Source organism: Anopheles merus, chromosome 3R, assembly GCF_017562075.2.
Source record: "Anopheles merus strain MAF chromosome 3R, AmerM5.1, whole genome shotgun sequence".
In the NCBI taxonomy this organism is placed as follows: Eukaryota; Metazoa; Arthropoda; class Insecta; order Diptera; family Culicidae; genus Anopheles; species Anopheles merus.
Genome location: NC_054084.1, coordinates 33,871,578 through 33,886,261, shown reverse-complemented (window position 1 = coordinate 33,886,261; position 14,684 = coordinate 33,871,578). Strand labels below are relative to the sequence as shown.

The 14,684-nt window shown below is 48.6% G+C and overlaps 1 protein-coding gene across 1 annotated transcript; it reads left to right on the top strand.

Moving 5' to 3' along the window:
• The first annotated feature begins 217 nt into the window (after nt 1-217).
• LOC121595767 (zinc finger protein 74-like) lies at nt 218-14,432 on the top strand. The gene is made up of 5 exons (XM_041919972.1): nt 218-1,091; nt 9,382-9,664; nt 10,665-11,161; nt 11,606-11,771; nt 14,014-14,432. Exons 1-5 carry the CDS (start codon nt 900-902, stop codon nt 14,298-14,300), a joined length of 1,425 nt encoding a protein of 474 aa, XP_041775906.1. The 5' UTR covers nt 218-899; the 3' UTR covers nt 14,301-14,432.
• Nucleotides 14,433-14,684: the final 252 nt, after the last annotated feature.

The following is a 14,684-nucleotide window of genomic DNA, read 5'->3' as shown; positions in this document are numbered from 1 at the left end:
CCGCCGCGGCTGCTACAGTTAAGGCGAGCTTTATGGCGAGCCTTTACTGTGCCCGGGGGCGAGCGTGAGCGAGACAGCTCCGGTCCGATCGGGATCGAGAAAAGGGATGGAGAGCGTGTGATCGCCGCGGATCGAATGCTGCCCGGGCTTCGACACACAGAGACAGACGGGAAGGTCACGGGCAGATCGCGACGATCTCCGGTGGCCAGTATTTGTGCAAACGTCGTCGCAAGCGGGTCGTACTCGAGACCGCTGCACAGTTTATATAAAAAAAAACAGGAAGGAAGAATCTTTCTATCTTCTGTAGACAGCATTTCGTTTTTCGCAAAAGAGGTTCGTCGCTTATCGTGCGAAGTCTTTCGATAATATTGGAAATCGGTGTTTACGGTGTTGTTTTGCGATAGCCAATTTTTCCTTTTGCTTCGACAATCAATCCAGTTCGATGCAGTGACTACCGAGAGTGTGACAACAAGAGACCAGTAAGGCCACCGGTAAAAGAAATGGTGACTGACTGACAGATTTCAAGTGTTTTGCATGAGCCGTCGGTGTGCGCAGCATTCGTGCGTGATGGAAGCAGCAGCACCGGCCGGTCGAACGATCGACACAAAACAGCAATGAAAACGTAGCCGCAATCCGTACCTGTAGTTTAGTAGTTATTTGTTCGCTTCAAGAGTCTATGGTAGTGATCGAAGATCATCCGCCCAGTGTTTTCGAGGTTTCCTTTTGCTTCGCCGTGCGTGACAGTTGGAGTGATTTTGGTAGTGATTTCGATAGTAACAGTGATTTCGTACGCAAGTGAGGTTGAGTTTGAGTTTCGCATTGAGGAAGTGAAGGGTGCTTTACAGCGACAAAAGGGACATTTTACATAAGAAACAGGGGGAAAACAACAAAATACGAACATGGAAACGTGTGTGTTAATACCGCAGGAGTTTGCACTGGCTGTGACGGGTGTGGGTGCCCGCAACTCCCGCGAACAGACGGCCACCGTGTGGTCGAACACGAGCATCCCGCAAGGAACGCTGTGCTATCCTTTCCAAGGCACGGTGCGCATCGACAATTTGGACGTTTACTCCACCATCGAGGAGGATGACGTAAGTAACCGTTTTCTAGAACTTTACAGTAGTGTAAGATAAACAGGGCAGGTTTAAAGCACCTGTAGCTAAAGTTAAAGCGCAAAAAAGAGTGTCCGTTAAAGTCCGTTAAAGTCAGGCTTCCACCGCTTTGTTCCATGGCACATCCCCGTCTGCGCACGGCTCGATACACCGCACTGAGCAACGTGAGAGCCCAAGGAAAGTCAACGAGGTGTGAAAGAAAACGCACCCTCCCATGACCGTGAGAAAACGGGAACGTCTTAAAGAAAACAACCCTCACTTTGGTGTGTGTGTGTTTGTTTGGGGGACGCAAACCCGCACAAGGAATGGTCACTTTCTTAAAGACGCACCCCTAGGAGGGTGTGCTCAGGTTCTGCCGTTGACCGTTAGTGACATTAAGAACTTTTCGGGGGTTCGGGTTTCGGGAGGGAGTCATAATTTAGTGCACCGCCGCTTCCTATTCGGAAGAGGGTTAGTTCCGATCTGGTTTCGGCTCGAAGGGTGAAGATGTTACTCGTCTCCCTCGTTGTTTAATATTCAACAAGTGCTAGCCCGCATCTTATCGCGATGTTCCCACGATAAAAGGTAAAAAGGGGGAAACGTTCTGGAAGAAGTTCAACGGGGTAATTAAGGTGCAACCACACAAACCAACACACCTGACCGAGCGGATCTGCTCGGTATGTGGGAAACAAAAAGGCGTTGCAAAACCGTTGCGTTTGTATTGCATTTATTTGTATTTTGCGCCGGTTTTTGTGATCGCTTATCAGTGGAAAAGGGAAGATAAAATCATTCCACTATTAGATACGCCGTGGTTTATGGTTGTGATTGAATTGGATTGTTGTTGATGAGTAGTATATTGCAAAAAAGTACATCGTACGCCCGTCCATGAGGCCCATAGAAGGCGGTATAGATATCCAGTTCTTCAATTAATCAACGAAGCGTTCGATGGTTCATTTACACGATGTTGTTTCCTTTCTTGCGAGCCACCGCATACCGGAGTGTCTAGCATGACTTGAAGTAGCGGCTGCTGCTACTCCAATTATGGGATGTATGGGAAACCCCCTAGCTAGACAAGTTGTGCGATCGAATGAGGGGGAACATGTACTCACAAATCAATTAAAGACGGTCTAACCACTCTGGCAAATGAGTAACAAAGCGTTTGTTTCATTGCACTTTTAATTTCACTGCACACGATCATTTGGTGCACGGAGGAAGAAGGAATAGTTCATTATAAAAAGAAAAAGTTGCTGCTGTAGGGTAAAAAACTGTTGCTCTTCTCTCTCCCCCGTTGCTCGTAGAATTATGAGACACAGAGCGGTTAAATAATAGAGAAACATTCCTCGCAAGCATGAAATAGAAATGACTGCATCAATTAGCTGAGCTCTCTGGAACTAACTGGGTGCGCGCTGGTTCAAGCCGGCTACAAAACCCTGTGCGAAACAGGTGCTAACAACCTCACTGTGAATGTTGTACAACCCGATGGCCCGATGGTGTAGAGGGCTGCAATTTCCATAATCAAGCCAAGACTACTACATGATAAGCGGACGTTGAACTTGCCAAGCGGTGGAAGTATTATTATTATTTCGGGTGCATTACTTTCACTAGAGAATCAATGCGACGAAGGGAGTAAAGAGGATTTTGCATAATTTATTTATGAGATAAAGCTCCCCTCTTAAACGAGCCCCGCGCGAGTCACATAATGCAACACAATTAGCTCAGATTGCGTCTCTAGAGTGTCAGCGTGAATGACCTAAGCGTGTTGTGGCATTAGCCGCGGCATGTTGACGGGAAATTGTCTCACAAACTTGAACTTGAAGTCAGTGGTGCGACTTTTTACGACACGAGACATCCAACAAACGGGGCGTTGCAAAGCGGCATAAGAAAAAGGCAGAAACAGCATGAGACGAACGGTCCCTTTGGCCAAATTCGAGATAGATGGCGCCGATAATGACGAATTTGGGTTATGGGGAAGTGCATCACAAGAAACCTGAAATAAAAAAAGGTTCTGCCTGGTGATCGATCGGAAAGAAGGAGGCCAAACGAATCCGAGAACCGTAACAAAGGATCGAGATTCCTGGCCATTAAAAACGAAGGATCGTTAGAAATGGTTTCTGCAGGTGCAGGTGCAGCATTGGATTTGATCCTGCAGCCCGCTCCCATTTCGGAGCGAACGATCGCTAATTGATGACCTTTTGATGCGCTTTGGAAACGGTGCTTGGGTCGTTGGAGGAGGAGAACGGAAGGCGTGTGAAGCATTTCGGCTAAAAGTCGGGATTTGACTGCTGCATTTATGGCTTACCGTGCTTGGGGTCATAAATTCGTCGGTAGCGTAGAAAGAGTCGATGGATTGCATCGCGAGAGCGACGTCGACGGTGGAAATAAGCGGAAAGTCTTGCGGAATTTGATCGCCACATTCGGTTCGGCCACAGAGTCAATTCCCACAGTCGAGTGTGTTTGGTGGACAGGGTCGCTTTTTTGCTGTGACAACCTAATCAATGACAACTCGACACCTGGACAACGTGCTCGATATGCCTACACCTTGCTCTTGAGACAGGGATTGAAGGCGTTGAGACATGAAATCCACTTCCCAGTGCGTCGTTCTAGCTGACTGGACCGCCAACTCTAAAGCATGGAGGTCCAAAGCTTGTTGGGAGTTGTCCAGCCAATATTTTAATCTAAGTGCATGGACGAATATGCATTTCGAGACGCGTGGACACGACTTCGCTTCCATAAAGGGCATCGTGAGCGCTGTTGGACAGCGGCAATGATAATAAATATCTTCTCTTTGTCTAGTTGTCACACACCGAGAGGGAGATTTGCTGTTGCCTTGGACGGTTCACTTAGTTCTTGCGATGTGATCGTGGGACAGAGCTTAGGACACACGATCGCCCAAGAAGAGATCCATCAATGTGTGAATGTATTAATCAAACGCAAACACCACAAAGAGGCATGGCTATTTAGAAAGTCCTACCGTTCGACCAAAACAAAGCCCGTCCCCGCGAGTTCGTTGATTGATTTTTAATTATTTCTTCGACCGAACACAGATCAACCGACTTTCTTTGCCTCTGAGCTACCGGGCAAACGGGTAGGTTGACTGTAAGGTTTGATAGATGGCTTGGAGGACACCTGATGCTGTTCCATCGATCATCGGAGAAACTGACATCGCCTGACATCGATCGACTATGGATCGGGCGAAAGTCTTAACCTCACTTTCTGGATCATGTTTCCGTAATCGAATCCTTTTTCGTTCGATCCATTCGCCGGAATGCAGGAATAATCCTCTGGTCTTGCATCATGGTCAGTGTTATTGATACTAGCTCCGTTTTCTGATCCTATGGTCAGGTGCTATACCGATACCCTTTCCTTGAGAAGGTCGCCCAGTCGATGGTCCATAAATTCTGTACTTAAGATCGGTGTCCTGAGAACCCGAACAGGCTCCTCTCGGCGTCTGCGGTACAGTGTGAGCGTGAGAACGTTCCCGTCGATGCATCGATCCTCGGATCCGTCTGTCAGCTGTCGCAAAGGGGGAAGTAACGAAGAACGTACGAGCGAAGGAAAGTGGGGGAAAATCAAGGGCAAAGACAGAAGTCAGTGCCAGCGAGTTGCATGTCAAAGTGTCCCAGCTCGTATCATAATCGTCCTCATCCGGTTGCAGAAGAGCAGCACACGCAAAGCCAAGAGACAGAGCAAAGACGGCGCGCCGACCAGCGCGACTCTGTTTGATCTGGTCCTTCCATTCTCATTCACTCGATCATCTGACAGTTATGGTTATTGAATTGGCAACCCATCGCGAATTGTAAGCCGACCCGACACGCACACAAATACACTCGGGATCTTTATGATAATTGTGCAAATAAAGATTGGATTTTAGAGCCCGGTGCTTCTGGATTGCATGCCGGTTCTACTAGCCGTCTGTGGTCCGGGATGCAAATGAGCCGCGTGAATCACCCGGAACGACTTGTGCGCAATTGAGTTGTTGCGGAACAGCGGGACTTTCTCCCGTTGGTAGCGACAATGCACCAGAAGCGAACACGTTTGCAGTTTTGTAATTAAACAATTACTTAATTATGCATAATGCGCAGAGATACTGCACTCGCGCAACGGAAACAGGATCAGAAACCATAGAGCCAAACTCACTCATGCCAATGGTATCATACATCTTTCCAAGACTCGTTCCAGTCCAGTTCGAGACTTGGGACTGCATTGGGATGTACTGTTACCGTCTGCTGGCGGAATCGATGTTACAGTTGTTGCGATGTGTGTTTGGGTCGTGCATCTTGGCTACCGTTGGAACAACTCAATCGCTAATAAAGACATCCGTGAAGTGGTCGATACGTTCGTTGGAAACTTTTGTTCGAGGGCGCTCTTACAACGGTTTAATTGAGTCTCCTCTCACACTTCGCCAGGCGTCGCTTCTGGCTTGTGGAATGCTTCCCGGCCTGTTGACTACTGGATTAGCTCCGACGCAGCCTCCACGATCGACCGAGTGCCGTGACATTAGGCTCCAAATTCAGTTGTTCTTGTAGCCGCTGATCCTCACCCGGTGATCCCGAGATAAAAGGTCCGACCGTTCATTTGCATAAAAGAGTCAGTAGGCTTCTTCGTGGTCCGAGTACATCACGACCATGTTAAGCGCTCTGAAAGCCTTTCCACGTACCGGAGCGCTGATCCCTGCTCTGTGGCCGACCGGGAGTCTCGGAGAGCTGGTTGTGTGGAGAAAATTAATTGAAACCAAATCTATTTCCAACAAGCATTCCGATGGCTCAGAAGGCTCGTGAGGAAGTCTATGGGTTTGTTGTTTGGATCGTTTGGAGCGTTGAAATTGGCGGTTGCGATCGTCGCGACGAGATTTACGAGGGTCACAGAAGCTAAGAAGTTGGGAGAACAGAGCATGTGAGGAAGCTCTAAATTAGTGTCATTTGTCGGGTTTTCGGAGCTTGTTGTTCTTCCTGGTCAGTTGGGTGATCGTTTTAGAGCTAAAAAATATTAATTTGAAAGATAAATTGATCACGACTTTGGCCGGTGGTCGGTGAGGCGCGAACCGCAAGGGAAACCAAAAGCTCATTCTGGCTAATCAGCCTTGCCGTCGCCGGCTAACCAGAAGCAGTGCCGGAAGAGCTAACTGGTCAGAATATCCGATAATGTTCTCGGTTGCGTTCATTACCGAAAATGAGTCAGGGCTTTTGTTGTGAAGTTATGATTCTTTTGTTCTGGATCAGTTCGGTAATTCCCATGTTTGTGCTCATCTTGCGCAGGTCGGCGGGTTTGGGATGGGTCCGGGTTGCTTTGTGCGTGTCTTCTTCGTTTGTGAATGGGACGCGTGCCAAGAAAGAGCTCATTCTAAGCAAATAATCAAACGTAGCTCTAAATCAGTTTGCGGTCAGAAAGTGAGGAAGGAAATTGGAAAAACGTGATCATCTTGCAATTATTTCCGTGGCTTGGTTATTCTTGCTATTCGTATTTCACTTGTGTCTTGCTCTTTCATTCGACTGCTTTGAATCTGACCTTGAGAGTAAAAATGAGCTTCTTATATTAGACACCGCGACTACCTTCGTATTAGATAAAGATTTTAAGTCAAAACTACAAAAAGAAACATGAAAAAAGTCTAAAACAAGAGTAAAAGATATTCGTACAGTCGCTGTAGAACAAATAGCTCAATTCAAATGATGAACGCGTTGCCACGCTGGTGGAGCCTCCGATACAGTAGTACGTCGTGTATCGTATTTCAACTAGATGCTAGAATCTGATTGCGATCCCAGCATGGTTCCATACCAAGGCGTTTGACTCATGGCTAGCGTGCTTTGAGAATGATATCCACTCCAAGAATGGCGTTTCCCATGGCTCCGGAACAAATTGAAGTTTATGTGCGTCTAAAATCTCTCTCCCGCTGACCTCTGGACACGCCAGCACAACGCAAGAAGCTTGAAAAAACTCTTGAAGAACCCAAGACATAAACAACCGTCGACCGTTTGGAGAGATCGATGAGCGATGCCGTGCTTTATTGGAGTCATTTTTATGGCAATCCGTTATTTTACTGCCGAAAGTCGATGGACCGAATATGTCTATCGTCGGTACGTATCTTATTGCTCCCACCCCGGGAGTTTCCCCTGAGAGTATCTCATTTAATGATGATCGTTCGTGCAGGATGCTATCGATCTTTATGGTTATTCTGGATAATCGGAAGGATCGACTGGTGATGGGGTGGATCAGTGCGAGTAGTTTGTTTCGGAAATTAATAGGAGCCGATTCGTTCTTCTGATTCGTTTCCTATTCTACCGAAAATCTGATAATAAACGTATAAATCAATAAACCATCGTTTCGGTGGTGGTGCCAATGGCCGCCAGAACGCAGGAAGCAAAACTAGTTTTTCTACTTCACTCCAGTTGTCTGTCTGCATACGAGAGCGGGATTACCTGCATGAGTAGATTCGTTTCCAACGCAATAGTCGAACCTCAACGCAAAAAATGGCAAAGCAAAGTGTCTCTCATATTCATAAATCAAATGCGATAATTGTGCATAAATTGTCAAACACACAATTTGTTTTCCTCCATCAGGTTGATCGTGTCGCGTGGAATTGGGCGAGGCATCGCGATTGGCGGTGTGGCTTGGTGGGTTGTTGGTGTGTGTATGTCTGCTAGAATAAATCACCGAGAAGCTGGAATGTAGACGAGTGGGAGCTTGGAATGGACTGATAAATCAGAGAACAATTTGCAGTGACAATTCTTTCACTTGACAGCAACGCTATTTGCGAACGTTGAGAAATGAACCCAGAACATCTTGGTGTGTTATGAACGGTGAACTGGTTTTGCATGAGTTGGATGATGACAGAACATGATTTTCATTGGTTGAATGAGTAGATTAACGTTCCGTTGGCTCTAAAGCATAATGGAGCAACGCACATAGTAGTGGTAAACACAGATGAAGAGGGGGTCCCTTGAAGACAAGTTCCTATTAAAAATACCTCCATAAATTTCTTGTAAGCCCTTAAATTTCTCATGCGTTTGTTCTACGAAGAGTAGTCCCAACATATTTTCAAAGGGGAATTTCCCATTATGCGCTACATCAACCCATGGATCAAAAGCATTTTTCCTTCATAATAATCGGCGAGAATGAAGGGATCAGTAATCATCTCCGACACATTTTTGGGCCGATGATGGCATTTATTCAAGGTCTTGTAGGGACAAAATTCGGCCATCGATCGTTTTTATGGCATGCATCATCCCATTGGAAGGGTTTGTTGCCTTCCCGGGAATCGGTAATGTCTTTCGCATGCCCTCGGCCGCCTTTCGAGCGACGATCGGTAGAACAGCGAAATTGCAAATTATGATCATCAATTCGGTATCACTTTTCCTCGATCTTTTTTCTTCCTGTTCCCGAGAGTGGCGATCGCGCGTCTGCTGATACGAGGCGCTGGTTCAGCGTCGTCATCGCGGGGCATCTTCCGCGACAGCAACAAGTAGCGCGAAGCGGAAATTTATTTTATCTCCTCATATATATTCATAAACATTTCTGCAATCTTTGGCCCGGGCAGTAATGGCGATTGGAACGATCGATCGACGGGCGATCGCTTGGGAAAGCGACTGCTCGTACCCGTGGCCGGCAGGTGGGCATCGAAATATATTATCCAACATTTGTAATTTCGATCTGTATCGATCGGGAATCATGAATGGTCTGGCCGGCTTTTCCTCGTTCACCTCGCAGTGTCCACTTAGATATGTATCGCCTAAGGGTGAACGGAGGCGATCAGTGAGGAGTTCTTGGACAGGGGACGACGGATGTTTACACTCGTTAAGCGTCTTTTTACGTCTTTTGGTGTGGGGAGATCGATGGAGTGGGGAGTTGGTGCGTGGCCATGTAAAGTGACAATAGTTTAACGCGTTCAAAGAGAAGAGAAGGAAAACCATATACCCACCCTCAATGTGCGGAATGCTCGGTGTAAATGTCGGTGGTTACATGGTTGAGTAATTTTTCATAAATCACAAGGGAGGGGAACAAGTTACCAGTTACCAACAAGGGTTGACTGTGTCGGATAGCGCACCAGAGTGGAACGAGGCGTATCTAAGGTTAGGGGAAAGCACATTTAAAGGGGGCGTTACTGGGTCATTAATTAAGGCATTACGAGCTGTCACTAGCGATGCATGATCGTCATCACTTTGGAAGGGTAAATCACGCAGAGTTGAGTGAAAGCGTACACAGGAAATGACCATTTGGCCTCCTTTTAACACCTCGTTGTCATCTGACATGTTGTTAGAGCATCACAATAACCATATATTCTTCCTTTTCACTACAGATTCGACACCGGTTTGGACTGTACGACGAGATCACCAGCATTAATGGACGAACGGTACGCCACTGCAACTGGATCCGGTTCCTGCGAGTGTCGGAAACGTACGGGCCGCAGGTGAACGTGGTCTGCGCCAAGGTGAAGGGTGAGCCGATCTACGAGATCGTGAAGCCGATCCCGTCGCACCAGGAGCTGGTCGTCTACTACCTGCCCGAGGGCCCGGAGGAGCTCTTCTTCATCCGGATGCGCAGTCAGCTGTACCGCCAAACGATGGACTCGATCCTCGAAGGTAAGCAGCGCCCTCTCGCCATTTACGGGGAGTCGCAAAAGAAACAAAAGCCCTCGCGAAAGATCATCTCGCGGCCTATCTCAGATAGCATTCATTTCACCCATCACTGTGTGTGTGTGTGTTCAGCTTCCAATGCCACGCACCACACACACATTCAGTCGTTCGGTACTGCAAGAGCGATTTTTCGTAATAAATAAAATAGTGATTTTATCAATAATAGCCGGCTCTCGTTTGTGTAATCGGGATCATGGGCTTGGAGGAGATGTTGTTGTGCCCGACTCCTCCAGCTCACGGCCCCAAAAGAGCGCTTAAATTAATACACACAAATGAGTGTTGTGTTTCTTAACAAGAAAATAATTGAAATAATTCGGTAGATTACCCTTCGAGATATTGGGCCGCGTCGTACGGACTGGAGGTATTCCCCTTGCTTCCCGAGCTCGCGAGACCCAAGATCGAGCGAGAATTCCGCAACTCACATGGCCATTTCCTTTGTTGCTTTGGCAGCTGCAGCTTGTTGTTGCACCTTTCGAGTCCGACTGCACGGTTTATCCCAGTCCGAGTGCTAACTCAAAGGCATTTATAATGATCTCCTTTCTGGAGAGTTCGGAGTTTCGAGCAAAACCGCGCCTGCCTGAGCCCGAGGGAGAATCGGGAGTAATTAAGCCCGAAACTGATTTCCATAACACTTTGGTTCGCACAGCCACACGGAGCACCGGTGGGAATTAATTTCCTGTCACCAGTGCCAGGAAGCTTACCGGTTGCAGCGTGAGACTGTATGTGTGCGTGTGTTGCTGTGGCAAATGATAAAGCTCCCGCCTGCACAATTAATGAAGCGGTGTGAAATGAATGTGCTAGATTAGCGCTAATGATCGTCGATTAATAAACGAGGCGTTAAGTGTAGCAACACAGCTCGACTGGAAGGAGCAAATCCGCATGTCCTGAACTACCTCTGTGCGATCGCTTATCAAGACCGTCTCGCTCTCTCCAAACTCTTTCGCAGACTCACCGCTGGACCTTTCGACGTCGCTCCTGTCGCGGGTGATGCTACCGATCTCACCGTCCTCGGGCGCCGAAGATGAGCACAAGTCGGTGTCGGGCGACGACTCATCGATCTCGATCTCGTCCGGAGCCAGCACGGGCGGCGGCGATCGCTGCGAAGGTGCACTGGACCTGGAGCTGGCCGCCATCTCGAGCGGACCCGGATCGAGAGCTTCCCCCAAGGCGCGCCCCTCGGCACGGTCCGAGCGGGCCATGCTACCGTGCGAGGTGTGCGGGAAGGCGTTCGATCGGCCCAGCCTGCTGAAGCGCCATATGCGCACGCACACCGGCGAAAAGCCGCACGTGTGTGGCGTGTGCGGCAAGGGCTTCAGCACGTCCAGCTCGCTCAACACGCACGTCCGGATACACTCCGGGGAGAAGCCGCACCAGTGTCAGGTGTGCGGCAAACGGTTCACCGCCAGCTCCAACCTCTACTACCACCGGATGACGCACATCAAGGTAAGGGAGAGTTCGAATCGATCACCAAATCGGGAGAGCGTATTATGCGCCCGCTCAGTTTCTGTGGAACATTCAAATGCTCGTCGGGCAGGGCAGTGACACTACCGGTGTGTTCCAAATCTAGCCCGTTCGATCTACGTTCCATCAATCAAAGTCAGGGCTTAATGTTGTCACTGTCCCGGGACGGCCAGCTAAATTGAGCTGTCCTGCCATTGCGCGGTCAGCAGTGATGAACTCAACGGACCATTCCCGATCCGACGGTGCAGCGTGGGCGGTTGGCCAAGATAGTGGTGATTTATTTCTTGCGCGCGTCCGTGCCCCGCAGACGGCATGACATTTAGCTTCTTAATTCCGTTTGATCTCCGTCCGGCATAGAGCTCGTTACTTATCGTATCATGTTATTTTCTTCTCTCTTTCTTCCCATTCCTCCCATTCCCCATACAGGACAAACCACACAAATGCAGCCTCTGCTCCAAGTCCTTCCCGACGCCGGGTGATCTCAAGTCGCACATGTACGTCCACAACGGGTCCTGGCCGTTCAAGTGTCACATCTGCTCCCGAGGCTTCTCCAAGCAAACGAACCTGAAGAATCACCTCTTCCTGCACACAGGTAAGCGCAGTCCGTGTTTCGTACTTTGTTCCCGCACGCATCCCGTCACATCCTCTCTGCTGTGGGCTGAGTGCTACTGATAACATGCACGTTGAGGGTCGAAATCACCTGTTACGTTTCGTTAGAGGGTTGTTCTTGTCCTGCAACCTGTTGCATCATCACACGCAACCTTTACCCATTAGGGCATTTCGTCCAAAAAAGGTAACATTTGGAAACCGCCGCCTGCGATAGTGGTCCTTATTTTCTTTTCCGTTTAACGTATTACCCTCCGGGGGCTATCACGCATCTTCTTATCCTGTCAGAATTGGTTGGCTGATTGGAAGAGATAAATTATTTGAAATATCGAGCCTCAACCCAGTTTGTCAAAGTGAAGTGCTCCTCTTCCTGACTTTCTTTCTACTGAACCATTCGTTTTGTTCTTCGTGCAGGACCTGACACGAAGAGTTTCCTCCTTGGGATGAAAATGAAAGAATGGAAAAAAGGGCAACGCAACAGCAAATGAGCTGCCTGCTATCGGGAACCATCGGCTTTTAACGACCACAGAAATTGATCATCCGCCAGTTTGCTGGGGGGTGGGGATGTGGAGGTGAAAGTAGATAAATTCAAAACGAGCATGACTCGGTGAAATCGGATCCTAGGATAGGGAGTTTTCTCTCCCGTAAAAAAATGTTACAAAAAGGGAATATGCAGTTAGCAGCTTGAGATCTGAGACCAAGCAACATCTCAATCAAGAACGCTCTGGGCCAACACGGGATGGCAGCTGAAGGAAGTTTGAAAATCATCTCGATTAATAAATGCCAGCGATGATGTTTTTTTTATATGAGTTGTTACCTCCTTCAAAGAGACTTGAAACGGGGCACCTGTACTAACGATTCAGCTTGTTCTCGTTCGTTCGAAGGCGAGTTTTTGCCTCGAGCAGCTCATACTTCGTTCATTCATTGCCGGAAGAAAATTCACGCTTCATTAAAGCGTTACATTAGAGGAAGCTGCGCAGCTTGGGTGGCATTAGGGCATCAATTTGACGCAACGCAACGATGAAGACGTTTGACGCCCGTGTGCTGTACGGGAATGTACAGAAGTGCAAGAAGTTCGGTTTTTGTTTGTTCGATTACGAGACGAACTCTGCAGCCCCGGTAGATGGTCGATTGATGATGCGGCAGAAAGCTGTCGGAACGTGATCTAACGAAGCAAGTACGGTAGCGCGGCCTTCCCGGCTGGATGCGTGCACCGCGGGGTACATAGCGTCAACGTGGGAGAGGGTCACCGACAGCAGCCTTACACACAGCTACTGGCTGCTGGCCAGTGATGAGGTGTTAAAGGCGTGATTGATGCTGCGCGTCCACATTCTCGGTGAGTCGTGGAAGAGGTTGGAAACGGAAATTGATGAGATTTTTGTTGATTAAAACCCTAAATGTCTCATCGGTAGCGTTGAGCCATTCAGCGTTGTTCTAGGGAATGTTTGTTGAGGTTGTTGTGGAAGATATTAGACATGAGGTCATTTTTAAAGGCAAATTATAATAGCTTCATATCCTTCCAACTCTTCAGCGTCTCATGCAAAACAGAAGATACATTTCAAGCGACTGCGAATCGTGTCCGATTCATCCCCTGCACAATGCATTGCTGCCCATTGTCTAAGATTGGCAAGGGCAGGGATATCTGCCGATCCGAGCCCTTCAGGTGCCCGAAGCAGGTCAATCATGCCATGCTCTAGCCATCCGTCATTTCAGCAAGACGTCAGATGAATTGCACCGATTGTCAGCGCTTGTAAACACGAAGGCACCTATTCTTGTCTCCCAAGCCACCACCGTGTCTTTGTGCTGCATCGAATTGATCCTCTCGGGCGCGGCATGGAAGCTGTGGCACGCTTTTATTAATGCGGTCATTGCTATGCGCTCGCCACCGCGGAGGGAAGAGGGGGATGTTGTCGTCGCGCGAAGGATAATTTATGATTACTGCTGCATTATGATGTCGTTATTGTTACGCTTATCGTCCGGTCGCGGTGGGTTGTCTTATGCCTGCTGTTCGCGTTGGCTCGCTGAGTGATTGCGTGATTGCGCATGGGAAGGGGAAGAAGGTCGTCGTGCGCAATTGTACCTAATGTCGGGGCGATTGAATCGTTTTCTTTTCAATTGAAGATGAGGCAAGTCCTCAGCATGTTTTTTTTTACTCGTTATTAAAGTTTTCTTCTTCCTTCTTTCTCTCCCTCTCTCCCTTCCTCTCTCTCGTTCTCTCTGGCTCACAGGTGATAAACCGCACGTTTGTGAAATCTGCAACAAATCGTTCGCGCTTGCCTGCAACCTGAAGGCACACATGAAGACACACGAAGACACCGGCTCGAGCCACGAAGGGGAATCGAACCGAAGCACCCACAGTCACAGCGAGGGCGAGGAATCCAACTCGTCGCCGTCGTCCCTGCCGAGCAGCAATGCGAGCACGTTCGAGAAGGCGGACGCCGATCGGCTGGCCAACTTCTCCAAGCACCTCCTGTTCTCGAGCTACACCAAACAGATGCTGTCCGGCGTTGGCTGATAGAGTGCCCAGTACGCGTGTGTGAGTGTGTGAACGTGCGTCGGGACATTCCGTCCAATTGATCGGCTGGCCCGAATGGCGCAACGGGAGCACACTCACAAAACTCCACAAAACTCTCACTCACTGCTAAAACACACATACTCGCACACCAGAAACATACACACACACACTTTGCAGGCAAACTGTCCTTAAAAGGGTTTGGCAGTGGCCTTCAGGGTTGGGCATCTGTTCCACCAAGGGCCTCTCACATTCTTCAAGATGCCAAACTTGCACAAAAGTAGGGGGAAGGTGAAGGGGGGAGAGCAAGGAAAGAGATTCTATATTTCGGGTTCCACAGGGTCCGCTGGCCAAAGACATGTACCGCTTACTACGGAGCACTTTTTC